Here is a 16,824-nt window from a genome sequence, read left to right as displayed (position 1 = left end):
CTGGCGTGAAGTCCTCGCTGCGCTCTGGCAGTGCCGAAGCTCCCCTTGACTTCGGTGGGGTTTGACCCTTTTTGTTCTGCTGGTCAGCACAAAAGCTGCTGGCAGAAAAATACTCCAAACGGCTCAAGGAAGAGGAACTTCCACTGACAGGACCCAGGCTAGAGAAGGAACACCTGAGAAACTGAAGGCAAATAGCAGTGAAATAGAGTTAAAAAGCGACAGCTCTGGATTTAATCTGCAGTCAGCAGCAATCGCGTTTGATTGCAAGCGCAGCACCAAGCGCAGTGTAAAGTGCCGCGGGTGTCTCCTGCGTCTCAGGTCAGCGAAGTTGCGCTGTGATTACGTCAACCCCCATGACAGCCCTCCCGCGCTGGAAGGGCGATCGCAGGCTTCCCAGCGCCCGCGTACCCAACCGCGCGCACCGACCCCAGCCCCGAGGCTGCCGGCGCTGCCGCCGCGGGCTTAACTCGCACGTGCAAAATTCCAGCTATGCCTGGCAGCGCTAGCGCTCGTACGTGCTGACAGCAAGGACTGAATCAATTACCAGCACAAAGAGGTTGACGAAGCAGTCTTACGCCTGACAGGGATTTTTTTGAAAATTCTCCAAAACCAACAAAATGCTGTTGGTAAACGCACAAAGAGAATCGTTCTGAAATTAACACGGTGCACATGGGAAGGAAGGTAACTGATTAAACCACTTGGAAAAGAAGAGAGCGTTAGTCTTTGTGAGCTGGAGAGAGATTTCTGGAACGGAGCTTTATTTGGAAGACAGCAGAAAAACACGGGTATCAGTATACAGGGCGACCTTGCTGCTGGCTTGTTGCCACATCTGATCTTTGCACAAAGATGAGCTTTTCCCACTAGCTTTAGAGAGCGGTGGAATCTAATTCTGTGGAGCCGCTTCAAATAAGGGGCGACGGATCCACACGTTCATTTTTACATCCGGCAGAGCAATAATCGGACACTTATTTGATTGTTTTGATGCTCTGGAACCCCTCAATATTAGCCGTTGATTTCTGTGTATGCGTGTGAGTGCTAGCAGCTTACGGATGGCTGAATATGTATTTGTTCCAGACCTCCATGCATGAAACTGGCCTCTCATCTGCAAGGCTGAGCTGAGCGTCAGTGTGTGGCTACCACCCGTCGCTGGCAGGGGAATCAGCCCCTCGGGCAATGCTCTTTCCAAACCACTGAACCTTGAGAGGATGGAGGGGTTGGAGGCCCTTCCCAAGGGTCCCGTTGTGGAGTATTGCTCACAGCTGAGCCATCCATGGCATGCGGGTTCCTTTCAGTCTTTAGAGCACTTTTCCTTATGAAAACAATGCCATGGAGCCAGTGGAGGACATGATGTGGAAATACTCAGAGGGATATTCGTACTGCCTGGGAACTTAGACACCAAAGCTGGAGAATTCCCTCTTTGCTGTATAGCTGATGGGTAAAGACAGGTATTCAGATTTCAATTAGACTTCTCCAAACCCTGCCGTGGACGAGCCCGTCTCTCTCGGAACTGCACAGGAGCTGCCTAAACAACGTACCAAACCTCGGCAGTATGAACACCCTCTTGCTCACTTGCCCAAGCTGACAAAGGAAGCTGTCGTACAGCCGGGAGCTGAGGTATCATTCTCTAAATCCCAGCTGAGCGTCTGAACCTTGCTAGGGCCCCGGGAGACACGGACTGGCCCAACTCTACTTCGCAAGCAATAGATGGGACTTGTCCCCAGTGGTGCCTCCAGCCTCCTCTGCTACCAGCACTAGCAGCTGGTAAGAAGCCAATGCGACTTCAAAATGAACGGAGCTAAGCCGGCCTCGAAGGACAGAGAGAAGAACATTTAACTGGGAAGAAGTCAGGGAGAGCATAGTGAAAGGCAATGGCATTTCCAGCATCTCCTTAGCAGTCCTCAGAGACCTGATACAAAGCCTATTCAAAGCAGAAGAAATCTCCCCATCATTTGCCTTACCCGTCGCTGTAACGGCACTCCTTGGTGTTATCAGGTGGCAACAGGCTCTTGGCTTCCCTTTGTGGGCCTGAAGTACGGCATCCCCGAGCCCACGCTCTCCCCTTCCACGTCCCTTTCTTTCAGGCGCTCTGAGAAAGGCATTGCACAACGCAGCTTCGCGCATTCGCAGCAGGGAAAGGGACAACGCACGCACAGTAGGAGCCCTTCCACAGGGAGCGTGTTCAACCAGGTCCCGCTCCTTGGCCGAGCGGTGGTATTTGGCCATGTGTGCGCTCTCCGCTCGTTATAGACACGATGTGAAACGTGGCAGCTTAAACCATACCAACCTGCTCTATCTCCTGTTTGTTTGTCACAAGGAAAGAAAATATTTATGGGCACTCGCCACAGCCACAGCAAACCTGAAGAGCTGCAGCAAATTGGTTTGAGCCCAGTACGGAGACAATGGTCCTGCTTCCCAGCTGATGTGGCTGGGTAACCCTGCGCGGGCGTGAAAGAGGCTGCGATGATTTTCACGCAAAGGCCTGGCTGCTCGTCTGTAACTACAAATGAGCAAGAAACTAGCTGAAAACCAAGGTGGCCATTTCCCTTTTGGTGCGAGTCATCCACGGGGTAGAGTTCAGTAACTGGGTGTTGTCCCCTGACCCATGGCTCCGTGGCCTCAGGACGAAGCCTTTCGCTTCTACTCCCCAGCAGAGAAGCGGAGCCAGCTACGCTTGCCGCTTCCGTCACATGTTTTCAGTCCTGTTGGGGAAAGGGGCAATTTATGATGGATATTGCCCTTAGGGTTTGTTTGCAAAGCGCTGTGGATGTTTACGATGCCATAAAAAGGCGATGTAACACAAGTAAACACAACACACTTTGTATTCAAAACTTGTGCACTGGGCAAACGCTTTGTGTCTGCTTGGACTTGGTTTCCTGCTTAATGTTAAGAACCTGCTCAATCACTTGGCTCAGCGAGAGCCTGGGACTTTGTACTTGCTGAAGGAGGGGAACAGGCTGGGGCCTGTTGTGTACAGAGACTCGGTACACCAGAAATACGTGTCATAGTCATGACTTTCTACACAAAGATGACAAAAACACTGATCAAGAAGCCATGTCACTGGTCAGCTTTGCTTGCAAGCAACACTTTTTGTGTCTAAGGGCCTGAGGTCGAGAAATGACTGCGAGTATCTTGTAATCTTCATCTCACCCTGGGAGGGTGAATGTCAAACCCTCTTTTGAGCTACCCAGCAGTACCAGGCGTTTTCAGAGATGCAGATCCTGTACGTTATTTGGAGCTACTGCAGTTTAGAAATCAAGAAGCCAACGAAAGGGAAAGGGGGCAGGCTCATCAGATGTTTGGGGCTTTTCCACAGAATTTGAACAAATTACCAAATCTCTCTGTGCTTTAGCTTCCCCAGTACAAGGGGAGAGGCTATTCTTGACCTGTACCAGGACGAAGGGAGTCTTTTAAAAGCTTACTGATCTTTTCATAAAGAAAACAAAGAGCAATATAGTACTAACAGATATAATTAAAGCCTTTATACCTACACACACCAATTTATACGCATGAGTGCGCGTAGATCAGTAACAGACTATTTATCTGGGACAGCACGTGCGAGCACCGTGGGCGATAGGTGCGAGGACTCACTACAGCAAGGAAGCCTGTAGCGATTTCCAGGAACAGGTCACCCGCGATGCAGAACGAATAGCGACGTCGTGCTCGTGACGGCCGAAAACGGCAGCTGGACCTGTGTGTGCCTCTGGCAGTAACCTGGGGGGTCCAGAAATGTGGGTTCAGGCCCTGCCGCTGCTTCATCACCCCGGCAGAGAACTGACATCTTTTCTCTGTTCTTCTGCCCACTCCTAGGTGCTGGGGTAGCGGTTTCAGCGCTGGGCATTTATGTCGGTCTTGAGTAAGGGTCAATCCTCACGGAGCAGCCGCCCCAGGCCCGGCAGAGCCGCAGCCACGCTCGGGGCAGTCAGTCGCCACCACAGCAAAGAGGGGGCCGGTTTTTTCCCTGCAGAAGTTGGTGAAACAGGGCCTTTCGGGGGCTGTGCGGGGCCGAGTTAGCTTCTCATCTTCGGGAGAGAGGGAACAGCGAATTCCTCTTCCCCTGTTGGAAAACCGCTCCTTTGCCGGGCGCGCTCTCTTCTGCCGCAGGCCAGACCTCGGGCAAGCGCCCCGCGCTGCTGCGGGCTGCCCTGCGCGGCCCCGGGCCCTCGGGCCGCTCCGGGAGCCCCGAGCCCGGCCGGGCCGCCTCCCCCCAGGGGCCCGGCTGCCGCTCCCCCCCCCCGCCCCGCAGGAGCCGGCGCCGCTGCAGCGGGACCCGCCGGGAGGGCGGGAGCCGAGCCCCGGGGCTGCGGCGGCCCGGGGAGGCGAGGGGCCGCGGGCGGGCGGGAGGGGCCGTGTCTGCGGCCGGAGGCGGCGGGGGAGGCGGCCAGGCGGGCCGGGCCGGGGCGGCGGGGGCGGGATCGGGGCGGCGGTGCCGGCTCCGCGCCGCGCAGGTTAAGAGCCGCGTGGGGCCGCGCCGGGAGCAGAGCGAGCCCAGCCCAGCCCAGCCCAGCCCAGCCCAGCCCAGCCCAGGCAGCATGGCCCAGCCGCGCTGCCGCTCCGTGCTCATCACCGGCTGCAGCCGGGGCATCGGGCTGGGGCTGGTGCGGGGGCTCGCAGCCGCCAGCCCCTCCCCGGACTTCGTCTTTGCGACCTGCCGGTACCCCGAGAAGGCGCAGGTAACCGGGGCGGGGGCGCCGGGGCTCCCCGGGAGGGGATGCTGCCAGCCCGCGGGAACGCCGCGCCTCCTCCGCTCTGGCGTGGGCCGGGGCCCCCCCCCAGCCCCTCGGTGCCGGCCGGGCTGGGCTGCCGGAGCTCTCCCTACCCAGGCGCACCTCTGGAGAGGAGCCTGGCTGGAGCTGGAGCCCGGAGCAGACGTCCCGGCAGCCGCCAGCAGTGCTGGCCCGGGGCGGGGTGGGGGGTGGGGGGAGGAGAAGGCGCTTCGGGAAGCGCAGAACAGGTCGAGCATCTCTGCGCCCAGGCGCTGGGGTCCCGGCAGCGAGTGCCCGGGGTGGGGGGGGGGGGGGGGAGCTGGGGGCTGAGCTCCTGCCCGGGGTAGGTGGCCGGATCGGATGGAGCCGGTGCCGTGGAAGTCTCCGAGGCCGGAGGCGAAAGGAGCAGGGGATATTGCTGTTCGGGTACTTCTGTGCATCCCCGGGAGGAGGAGAGGCGAGCCGGAGCCGCGGCAGCCCCGGCCCCAGGCGGGCTGGCCAGCTGCAGCATCTCAGGCATTCCTGCCAGCCGCTTCCTCTAGTCCCCGAGTTCCTGCTGGATTTGCAGCTGGAGATAAGTATGTCCTGGCCTTCTCCAGTTTTGCACGGACCTGGAGCCCTGCAGGGGCAGTCCACCCCCCAGAAGCCTTCCCGGTGAAACCCGTTACACCTTTCCTTGCTCTTCTACACGGTGCCTTCGTGTCCCCAGAAGGAGCTGTGCCCCATCTGTCTCCTCCCTTTCTCCGCTGGACTTGCAACAAGTGAGAAGGCCCAAATGAATGACGAATTAAACACTCAGTGCCCTTCGTGGCTGGGTAGGGACCAGAGCCTTCTGCTGAAAACATACTGGCTTTTGTTACATCTTGCTGGTGAATTCACTTTGCAGCCTTTTCAGCCAGCATTCCTGCGGCTACAGCATAGTGATAATGTGTTTGGACTCCTTCCCCATCCCTGGACTGTTAGAAATGACTGTCAGACAAATTAAAGGCACTCCCTGAACCTTTGGGAGACAAATTGATAATGAGGGTTATCAGTCTGCTCGCTTTGTGGCTGCTGGTGTCTCTGTTGCATCTCTAGTCTGATCTCGACTCTCCTCAGTAAGGCAGGATGCTGCTAGGGCAGCACGGCAATGCACGCAGGTATCACCCCCTTCCTTTCCTAGGAAAACTCGAGTGCTCCAGAGCTGCAAGAATCTGAGCTCTCAACTCTGTGACTGTCTCAAAGCCCTGTGTATTGCCACTGGCGTTCGCTAGGAGAATCGATAACCAAAAGCCCTACTTCTGCATCTCCCCTATTTCAAGCATGGCACAAGGCTGCCTTAGTGAAAGGCAAATTCCCTGGCATGTGCAGAGGTAAACAGAGCTTCTGTGCCTGTACGGTACCGGGCTGGTCAGGTAACACCTGCAGCCTGACCCCCGGTTTGCCAGTAGCACTGTGCTGCTCCACAGGTGCTTACGGAACTGAAGGAAAAGGTCTTAATTTTGTTTCTTGTTGTCCAAAAAAAAAAAAATCTCTCCAGCACAAAGGCACATTTAGGATATTTCTGAATCGAATTGCTGAGAAACAGTCCAGCAAGACTGAAATCTGGTGCACAGACTGCCTTTCAGAGCCACTGGTTCCTGCAGCTTCCCCCCTCAGCCCCCCTTCTGCACTACTCGAGCTCCTGAACAGGTATTCGCTACCATTCTGCTCGCTTTGGACTCCTGTTACAAGATCTGGCGTGTGTCCCAGATGTATTTCCTATTAGTGATTGCACAACAGTGTCGTGCAGTAGTGGTACAGGAAACCAGCAGAGACATATGACCTGTTGTTAGATAGAAATCTCCCTGCTTAATTGTTTGTTCTAAAGCTGCTTTAGCCGGTGCCGAGGGAGGTTCTCTTTTTCACCAATTGGCCCTTGTGTTCAGCAGTGATTTCCCATTACAATGGTGTTGGATCAATTACATGGAGAAGCGAAACAGTTCCTTCAATAGGAAGAGCTTCCTAGGAAACATTCCACGGATGTATCTTAACACAACTTGTGAGGTTTTTCGCATTGCCAGTACTTAAAAAGCTTGAGCAAAAAGGCTGGTAAACCTGCACGAGAAGATGAAATGGCCTTCAAATAGTGCGGTGTGCCTGGGGAGAGGCTGGGTCATTCCTCACTTGCAGCGGTGGAAACCTGGAAAGACTGCTGGCAGTCATGGCTCATGTAGGCAGGAAGCTGGCCGAGAGCCACGTTCCAGTAACCCCGAGTGGTGATTCTGCAGGCCACGTGGGGCGCATCCTCAGCGTTTTTTGTTGTTTTTTTTTTTTTGGGGGGGGGGGGGGCAAGGTTTGTTCTTGGTGGATCAGAGTGGGTTTTTGTTCTTTGTAAGGACCTCTAGGCCATGTGCTGTGCTTTGGCAGTACATCAATAGAAACCTCTGCCGCCAGCTGAAAGCATATTTCTAACAGATGGGTTTGGAAACTCCACAAGGAAGGGAAATCTTTACTAAAGGTATTGTAGTAGTCTCACTAGCATTATCTGTCCCATCTGCAATGTTTACTAAAGGTATTGTAGTAGTCTCACTAGTATTATCTGTCCCATCTGCAATGCGTACAGTTGGCACAAAACTTTCTGACCTCCTGAGGTGAGTTTCCACCATGCCGCTGGTCCTTCTAGCTGGCGGAGGGCAAGCACAGATGTGCTCGAGCCTCTAGCAATGGGAGTCTTAGCTCCATATACAACTATCTCAAAGCTTGGATCCAACTGGGCAATGTTGCTTGAGTGTGGTATGGTAAGGAAAGGCGAAGATTTGGTGATCTTTTTTGTTTTTTTCTTTCCCAGAGAGAAAACTTTGCCTTCACTGGCTTTCCAGTCAAATCTTGCAAACGCAGAGTTCAGGTTCCTGCACTCCAGAGGCTGGCACTGCAGACTTGTCTTAGTGCACATGAAACGGGCTTTGCCCATCTCAGACCTGTTTGTTGACCATGCCGACTGGGCTGTAAAGTTGAGTGACTTACTCTTTCTCTGCACCCCTGAGCTGTCAGTGCTTGCTCTTTCTCTTGACAGTGATTCAAGCGGTCTAATTTTTCTCCCTCCCACTTTGCTTTGTGATAAGTGACCATACGAAAAATCCTGCTTCAGATGAGGGCGCTGCCCCCCACTTCCTCTCCTGGATTAGAGGATGAACTTGGAGAACAGCAACTTTGGACAGTTCTCTTAAATTCTGCTCTCATCTGCTTTGGTAGAGTAGCATTTTCCTGTTGCAGAATGCAGGGAGGGGAAAAAGGATGGGAAAAGCTTAAATGAAAAGCCTTTTAAAAATAATCTTTCAGTTTTTAGAGGAAAAGTGATTAAATATGCTTAGCTACTGGCAAATCCAGCGCCCATCCTGGGGACAATAGTCAGCAGCAAGTCCCTGGTAGCTGTGAGTTATCCAGAGAATCTCTCGGCAGAGTGTACGCTGTTACACAGATGACTGCATACTTTGGAGTCCTCCAAACGGTGGACAGACAAGAGCCCCGAAGGACCTGACTTGAGAAAGAGATGCTGAAGAAGAGTCTGACTTTGTTTTCCTCTGCTTACTACAGAAAGCAGCACGTCTCCTCTAACTCGCTCACCCTGGGATAATGCGGAACAGCTGCAAGCTTTTGCATGTGAGTCTGTGCTGGCAGAAGTTGTAATAACTTGAGTTCCTGGGCTGAATAGCTCCTAGGTGGCCTCCACAGAACATTTGCCTAACAAATGGGCTTTAGATCAGATGATAACATGCAGCAGGCCTGCAGGCGCATCTAGATAACCGCTGCCCCTCCTTGAAAAGTACCATACTAGACTCCTTCAGCCACACTTTGATTCTGATCTGCCTTTACTTGGGATGCTCCAGCACCGAGAGTGGAAGCAGCTACAAATCTCTTGCAAAATAATCCTGACGTCATGTCTTTGCGCTCCAGATGGACAAAACCACAGTACAGTTATTATTAGGCAGCCTGTATGGGCTCATGGACCCATCTGTAATTCTCTCTTCCTCCTGCTTTTCTTTCTTGCTCTTTCTTCCCCATCCTGCTTTCCCATAAAAGGGAAAAAACTCTCACCTAAAGTCTAAGACTACACCTAATGATGGCGTAGCCCCTGTAGTCCCGCCTCTGACTTGCTAGGTATGGAAGGAAGAGACTGTTTTCTGGGGAAGCGAGGCAGCCGAAGGGATCCAAATGGCCATGGTGTAAATCTGTTCACGGCGCTTCCCGTCCTCAGCTTGGCTCTGCTAGGCTGTGCCGAGAGCTGGACGTGGGACCTCGGGACAGGAGCATCTCTTGTTCCTCCTGCTGTCCCCGCAAGCCCGAGTGTGTTCCCAGGTGAACAAGAACGCGTGCAGTTCCTCGCTGCTCAGGAGTGCTCTGCTGGGCTCTGGAAAGCTTCCAGGGCTTAATGTGCTGTTTCCCTTCCTCTGAAGTAGGAGATAGTGTTACTACCAGTGCTATGTCTGTTCCCTTGTCGGACGCAGAGCTCTCCCTGCAGTGCTTCTGCACACTGTCTCTGTCAGGTTTTGTTTTTGTTTTTTCTTTGCTACATATTTTAGCCATGCGGTCTGCTGTTGGGAAGAGCAGCTGAGCAATCTCTGGAGCGGTGCTCTAGCGAGATAGATGTGTTCTATCAGGCAAAGGGGGCATTCTTGAAGTCTTTCTAATTTTGAGTTATTGCAGCGTTGGGGTTTTTTTCTGGAAGTGTTTTGCACTTCCTACAGCATTAAGGTGTGGCTCCTCTTGAGTCAGAGAGACTGTGGATTTGGGGCAGTCCGCAGCAGCTTGGTGTAAGCTGTTACACAATCCAGCAGTAAGCTGGCTGTACACCGGGATACTGAATAGCCTGTCTCGGAGACACGGGCAAATACGATACATCTTTGACTTTATCCTCAGCGCAAGCAGGGTGATGTGAAAGGACACCCAAGTACGCTTTGCCTGACAAAGCTGCCTACAGGCTATGTTAGTTTGGCTTGATGGCTTCCAACTGGCCTACTATGGCCAGGTTCTTTCCAAGAGTTGTAGCTGAAGTGAATAATCTTTCCTAAGAAGGCAAAGTAAATCTTGCTAAACGACAAAGACAACATAACAGTCCTGGTTGAAATCTAGCAATAAATATCCTGCGTACTGATGAATCTGTATCTGGAGCCTCGAGCGCCAGAGGATCTTGTTTAAATTGGAGTAGGCTGACTCTTTGTTAATCGCAATTAAAATCAGCAAGCAGGAAACAACAAATGCTAATCAGAGTTTAAATTTTTCTTGGAATCCCTAAGAGCTGATTCTCAGGAGTAACTATTCAGGCGCAGAGCACATCTAGAGCTACTATGCTAAACGCAGTATTAGGGGGTTGTGTTGTGGGGTTTTGTTGTCTTTGGGTGTTTGCCTTGTTTATTTTTAAACAAACAGTACACTAACCAAAAATGACTTAGCCTGGGATGTGCTGGCTGTACCTACTGTCTTTAAATGAAACTGCGTAAACGGACATTAAAATACAAGCTGCACTTCAAACAGCAGTGCCAATGAGCTCACGTATTCTTATGTATGCATTGCCATTACGGGCTGCGCTGGCTCTGTCAGTCTGTGCTCCGAGATCTTCTCTTCCCAGGGATTTAACCTGTTTGTCCTGGGAGCAGTGCCTCTGCACTAGCCTGTCGGCATAAAAAAAGCGAGCGCAAGCCTGCTGCAAAAAAAAGTTGTGGACAACTTTGGGGGCGTAGGTTTGGGTTTTGTTGTTTTGGGGTTTGTTTGTTTGATGGCTGTTTTGTTTTTAATGGGGGGAGAACAAGGCATTTGACAGATGACCCCAGTGAGTTTCAGGAAAGCTTAGCCCTTCAGTGGGGAGTCAATAACTAGTATATGCATGCATTGCAGTAATATTTTCAGAGTCCTCTGGGCTCAGGAGGCTTTTGATCTCTTTGATCAAAACTACTTGGGGTGGGGGAAGAGGAGAAGCAGCATACATGGCAGGTGGCTTGAAATGGCTGTATCTGATTGCGCTGCCATGAACTTGTCTCAGTCCTCCTCTCCGCATGTTCCTTCTACTCACAGCAGGGAAAAGAATAGGCTTTTCGGCAATTTTTAGGTTTCCTAACTGGATTTTTCAGCTTATGTTTATGTCGGGTGGAGTAACATTCTTGAAGACCAAAGCTAAGTTAGCTTTATGCCTGGCAGCTGCTTCTGAGAAACTTAAACCACTGAAGTGGGAGTCGCTTGTTAACTAAGTAATTAACTAAATGGAAGAACAGTTGAATTGTAAACCTGATTTGCATGCAGCAATTGTAATTTCATGCTGTTTGTGTTCTGGAGAATGCTTCATGCTACAGTGTTTGGAGTTCTTAACTGAACATATTGCTTACTCAGTTCAGAAGCCTCTCAGTTGCTGTCACTACACAAAACATCTCTGGCCTTTTAGCAAAAGTTAGTAGCTTGTTCCTGTCAGAGAGTAAAGCAATCTGACTATAAATAAATGAACAAACCTCGAGAAGCCAGAGCACTTCTGGAGTTTATTATCAAGTAAGTGATACGTCAAACTAAAGTCCAGTGGACAGTCCAAAGCCACATAATTATTGCAGGCCTTGACATGGCAGAACTATTTCATGCCTGACTATGAATAAACAAGATAGTGTGTTCTGGGCCTTTAATCTGTTGAAAACTGTCCCGTTAAGCCTTGTCCAAGGGAAGGAATGTCTTCTGGTTTTGTGCTTCTGACTTGTTCCCCTTCCTTCCCCTCCCCTTAACAGCCTTAACTGCAGTTGTAGATTGTCCTCAGTGGGAGAACAAATTTTCTAAGCAAGCCTGGAGAGAATCCTGCAGAGTACGAACTGAGATAAAAGATGTAATGCATTATAGCTTGACAGAAGACATGGAGTCCCTAAGCGTCTCCAAGTAGCAAAGTACTCTTTCAAAATCGCCCATCCTGACTCCTATTCCCAAAGGGCTCCTAAAGAAATGGATTTGCTTGAGCCGGAATGTTTGTCCGGGGTTGCTCAGTCTCCTAAACATGGCTGGGAGTACGTAATCCATCTGTTACGTTTGGCCACACATCCTACTTGGCTACATGGCACAGCAACCGAAGTATTCTAGCTTGGCCTATAAATCCAATTTGGACACACTTTGTCCAGCAGGAACACCAGTATAGTACTAATTTTCTCCAAGTCATTCTTCTACTGAGAGGGAGTAGATAGATGACTGGATTATAGCTATCTAGCAGAGAGAGAATTGTTCTCGTGGACAGTTGCTGGGTATGTAACCAACTTCATGTGTGCTTTACCTTCAGTTACAAGGATTGAAGCTAACGAGAGTGCTGGGAAACAGAATTTCCATGGGAAAATAGCTAGGAAACATTTCCTGCAAACAGTAATTCCAAATGGCTTTTCTTAAGCCTCCCTGTTGCCCTGAACTGATGTCTAGCACTAGCTGAGCTTCAGGAGAATTACGCTTTTCTTACAGAAGTGGGGAATCACTGGCTTGGAATGCAGTTTGAACACCACTTCTGCAGCGGAACTGACAATGGTAGCCGCTTGATCGAAGACCTTTGGTTACACTGCAAACACGCCCTCGAGTTGTACACGCCGAGAACTAACTCTAATCTAGCGTGCTGATATCTTGACTAAGAAGGTGAAGAGTCCAGTTTCTTGCAGCAGTTGATCTTGCTCTCAGGAAAGCTGCTCAGCAGGTTGGAAAACAAAGTCGTATCACTGCCTTTGGTCCAATTCTGAAAATAAATGGCAGTTACAATTCTGGAAGTGCAGATCTCAAGCTGTTTTATGTAATAGCCACGGAGATAGATATATCTATAAAAGATAACACAATTTCTTCTTCCTAGGAACTCCAGCAGCTTAGCAAGCAATACAGCAATATCAAGCTCCTCCAACTGGGTGAGTAAAGGGCTTAGACAGAAGTATGTTCAACTAAGTCAGGTGAGTGCATCTTAAGAAACTGGTCTCCTGGGTGATCAGTAGCTGTACATGACCTCCAGCAGCTGAAAATGATCACCCTCATCTTAAGATAACACTGGGGAACCATAATCTGTGTAAAGACTTCTGTGCATTGTCATCTCTGTGTGCTGCCTAAATGTCCCCATTCAGACTAATGCCTTAGCTTTGGTTTAGCATGTGTTGTATGGGGACGGACGGCATTTGAACGGCACTGTTCACTGTGGCTGTTCTTGGCTCCTCTGTGCAGATGTGGTCTGTGAAAACAGCATCAAGAAAGTGGTCAAGGAAGTGGAAGAAATTGTGGGAGACAAAGGTCTGAACTGCCTCATTAACAACGCTGGCATCAATGTGCTTGCTTCCTTGGAAGAAGTCACAGCAGAGACAATGCTCACCATTTATGAAACCAATACCGTTGCCCAGCTGATGGTCACCAAGGTAAGAATTGGGAGGAATGTGCTTAATCTGTGGTACTATATAAGAGGCTTTTCCACTAGTGAGCCGGGCATGTAACCCAAGCATTTGTCACCTTGGAACTGCACAGATACAGGTCTGATATCAAACTGCATGCCTACAGAGCAGCAAGAGATCCTTTCTATCACGGATCTTTCTCTTTATTTAAATCCATCTGGTATGAGGTCACTTCAGTGGACAGGTTGGGCTAGGAGGTGGGCAGAAGAGACTGAAGGTCCTTGCTACTTGCAGCCGGCTGTTATAGAAAGGTTTCCTGTGGTCAGCTTGTCTGGGGAGCCATCACCATTCTGTGCTGGTGGCATAGAGTTGTACTGCAACTCTTCATAGAGCAGAACCTGAGGGTCCGGCTTGCCTTGAATGGGCCAAGAGCAAGCTGACCAAATTAAAACAAACTCTTCTTTTCACAGGCGTTTCTACCCCTTCTGAGGAAGGCAGCCCAGCTGAGCACAGGAATGGGCTGCCACAGAGCTGCTATTATCAATATGTCCTCTCTTGCTGCCTCCATGCAACTCGTCCAGGCAAATGAGATGTTCCTCAAGGTCTACCCCTACAGGATAGCAAAGGTTTGTAGGCTTCCCTGGGCTGTGCTCACCGCGTGAGGGCAGGCCTGTGAGTTCCTCCTGGTTTCAGCTGGGATAGAGTTAATTTTCTTCCTAGTAGCTGGCATAGTCCTGTGTTTTGGATTTAGGATGAGAATAATATTGATAACACACTGATGTTTTAGTTGTTGCTAAGTAATGCTTGCACTGGTCAAGGACTTTCCAGCTTCCCCTGCTCTGCTGGGTGCACAAGGAGCTGGGAGGGGGCACAGCCAGGACAGCTGACCCCAACTGCCCAAAGGGCTATTCCATACCATAGGACATCGTGCTCCGTATAGAAACTGGGGGAGTTGGCCAGGGGCAGCGATCGCTGCTCGAGGACTGGGTGGGCATCAGTTGGTGGGTGGTGAGCGGTTGCATCACTTTTTTTTTCCCCCCCTTGGTTTTGTTCCTCTCTCACTCTCTCGTTATTTTCCTTTTCATTACAATTTATTATTATTATTTTGTTTTATTTCAATTATTAAACTGTTCTTATCTCAACCCACGAGTTTTCTTACTTTTGCTCTTCCGATTCTCTCCCCCATTGCACTGGGGGAGAGGGTGAGCGAGGGGCTGGGTGGTGTTTAATTGCCGACTGGGGCTAAACCACAACAGAGTTAAAGACCACTCTGAGCTTAAGAGGATGATCTGAGGTGTGCAGCACTTCCTTGGATAGGCTGGCACAGGAACTGTTCTTTTTCTTCATGTGGGTGGAAATAGGACCTGTGAAAACCGTACATCTGGAGCAAGCATGCCAACTTCTTAAGAACAGGCTCACAAATGCTCCATCAGTGCTCTGGTGTAGATCCATTTCGGAGGGACTTGGCATTCAGGGAAGAACTGATGCCATCAAGTTTGTGTCCTATTAGCTGTGCTCCTCTCCAGTCCAAGCACGCATGAAACTCAACAAAAGGTGTGCTGACCTGTACGTGGTAATGCTAGTTAGTGAGAGCTGGAGGTTTTAGTTTTGTCACATCCAGAGACCGAGTCTGTACAAATAGTCAAGATTAGATACACGGTTTCTCCTACACCACCTACTCATAAGCTGTTAATACGCTTGTTTTCCTTGTTCAGAAGTAAAAAGCTGAATGTTTGTGTACTGATTATTGCAGAAAACCAGAGTCCTTATGTCAATATTATTTTCCCCACAGCTCCTTAGGAGTTTCAAATGCTACTTTATCTTCCATCATAACTTAGTTTCACCTTTGGGCAGTGAGCTTACGGCGATAGAGCTTTCACAATGCTTCTCTTAACAGATATATCTGAGAATGAAGCGCCCACTAAGTCTGGATAAGTTACTGTGATACTGTTACTGCCTCTTCATTTGTCAGGAGGCAGCACGGTGGAAGGGAGGTGCCAATTAGTTTGGCTTAAGGTCTTGCTCAAGGTTTGTAAAACCAGCACACTAATAGATGGTTTCCACTCTTGTAGACCGCGCTGAACATGATCACCAGGTGTCTTGCTGCAGACTTGAAATCGGATGGAATTCTCTGTATTTCTTTGCATCCAGGCTGGCTTCAAACAGACATGGGCGGAAACATGGTAAGTGACATCTCTCTGAAAATGTGAAAGTTATGACTCCCTTGTCTTCCCAACCCTTGAACAAGAACCCACTGTACAGTATAGACTGCCACGTGCAGCAGAGGCACGCTATGAAACGTGAAAATACATCTCACTGGATTCTAGTAACTCCTTAAATGCATTTGGTTCTCTTCTGTAGGATATTCCCAGTAATAATCTAAGCTTGATTTGCTCTAGGCTCCGATGCAGGTGCAAGAGGCTATCCCAGGTATTCTCTCCGTTCTGGACCGTCTTGGTGAAAAAGAAAATGGTTCCTTCCTGGACTGGCAAGGGGAAACTCTACCGTGGTAGAAGTGCACAGTATGCTACAGAAACAACATGTCAGTCACTATTTAACTTGTGCCACTAGTGTCTGTGTCTCTAGGGTTTTCTTACACGCTAGTTGAAATAGCCAGTCTGATATCCAGCCTTTCTCTAGGTGTATTTGGAAAGTGAGGTGGCTGACTCTTTTACTTGGTATTGCTACTGCTCTGTTCTAATGCTTCCTGCAAATACTACTGTGCTCTTAGGGATGGGTATCTCCTGGAACCATCTAAAATAGATTAAAACCTGCAACTTAAATCCAGGGGCTGGTTCCTCTTCACTTCCAAAACCAAAGCGGGCCTCTCGCTCTCTGCAGAAGGAAATGACCTGACCTCAGAGTAAGGCCAGTGTAGGCTGTCAGATTCCAGTATGTTCAGACTGCTGGAGACACGTCTCTGGAAGAGGTCCTTCGGTTTCCTTCAGTCCTAACTGAGCCAAGGCTGAAATCGCCCAGCTCTAACCTACGTGAATTTGGTACTTCTCTAAACTCCTCAGCAACCTCTGAGTGTCCCCAGGTTGACAGCACACACCAGGCACTTGCTTTGTTCCCAGTGCGTGAGTAACATCCTGATATGGGGGTGGGAATGTTTTGTACATAAACTTCTAAAATGTCTTCAATAAAGTCTTGTTTAAACAAATAGTCTGTTTACTAAACTACTTCAGGTAAGTTCTCTTTATGTAGGTTTCTCTTTGGAGTTTTCTCTTCCCTGACCAGAGAACTGTACTTCTCCCTTGCAGGAAGAAACTCTAACCCTTGCTGTCTCCTTCAGGCTAGATGGGTTTAACATGGCGGGGTGCACCCGAAACGGAGACAGACCCTTGTTCTGGTCTGAAATACTAAAAGCTGGTGAAAAGATCTCTGTGTTCTGACTGAGGTAGGGATAAAAGCAAAAAGTTCTTTGAAGTCTGGGACCGGCTTCAACATCAGTCCCTCATGCCAGCTGATTAGGCACTTTCATGCTGTGCCAAGGTGCTGGGTTCCTGTACCAAGTGAGAGAAAACCAACAACAGCCAGGTAAGTGGGAGAGACAGGTCTGGCTCTTCCTGGACAGCAGCCACTGTGAGACCTGCCCTCAGACGCAGCTGAGGGTGCGTAAGGGAGAGGTGTCTAGCCGCCTTCTGTGATCTGCAACTTGCCAGGGATATAAAGGCTCCCTGTAACTGCTTGTTATGCCACGCTTCTGCGCCTAGACCTATTTTTAGTGACGTGCTGCTGTTGACTGAGCAGCTGAACAAAATGCAGGGCTTTCCGACTGACTTTCCATCTCA

General features: G+C 50.1%; 1 protein-coding gene across 1 annotated transcript; it reads left to right on the top strand.

Moving 5' to 3' along the window:
- The first annotated feature begins 4,435 nt into the window (after window positions 1-4,435).
- LOC142418633 (C-signal-like) lies at window positions 4,436-16,187 on the top strand. Its single transcript, XM_075520731.1, has 6 exons — window positions 4,436-4,670; window positions 12,511-12,562; window positions 12,870-13,057; window positions 13,501-13,656; window positions 15,103-15,213; window positions 15,430-16,187. Exons 1-6 carry the CDS (start codon window positions 4,530-4,532, stop codon window positions 15,541-15,543), a joined length of 762 nt encoding a protein of 253 aa, XP_075376846.1. The 5' UTR covers window positions 4,436-4,529; the 3' UTR covers window positions 15,544-16,187.
- Window positions 16,188-16,824: the final 637 nt, after the last annotated feature.

Source organism: Mycteria americana, chromosome 18 (genome assembly GCF_035582795.1).
Source record: "Mycteria americana isolate JAX WOST 10 ecotype Jacksonville Zoo and Gardens chromosome 18, USCA_MyAme_1.0, whole genome shotgun sequence".
Taxonomy (NCBI): domain Eukaryota; kingdom Metazoa; phylum Chordata; class Aves; order Ciconiiformes; family Ciconiidae; genus Mycteria; species Mycteria americana.
Note: the sequence above shows the minus strand (reverse complement) of the source record. Positions and strands in the feature narration are given on the sequence as shown.

Coding starts and splice junctions, on each gene's coding strand:
- LOC142418633 (XM_075520731.1), top strand. CDS start 4,530: ATGGCCCAGCCGCGCTGCCGCTCCGTGCTCATCACCGGCTGCAGCCGG. Junction 4,671..12,510: donor GGTACCCCGAGAAGGCGCAG/GTAACCGGGGCG, acceptor TCTTCTTCCTAG/GAACTCCAGCAGCTTAGCAA. Junction 15,214..15,429: donor CAGACATGGGCGGAAACATG/GTAAGTGACATC, acceptor GATTTGCTCTAG/GCTCCGATGCAGGTGCAAGA.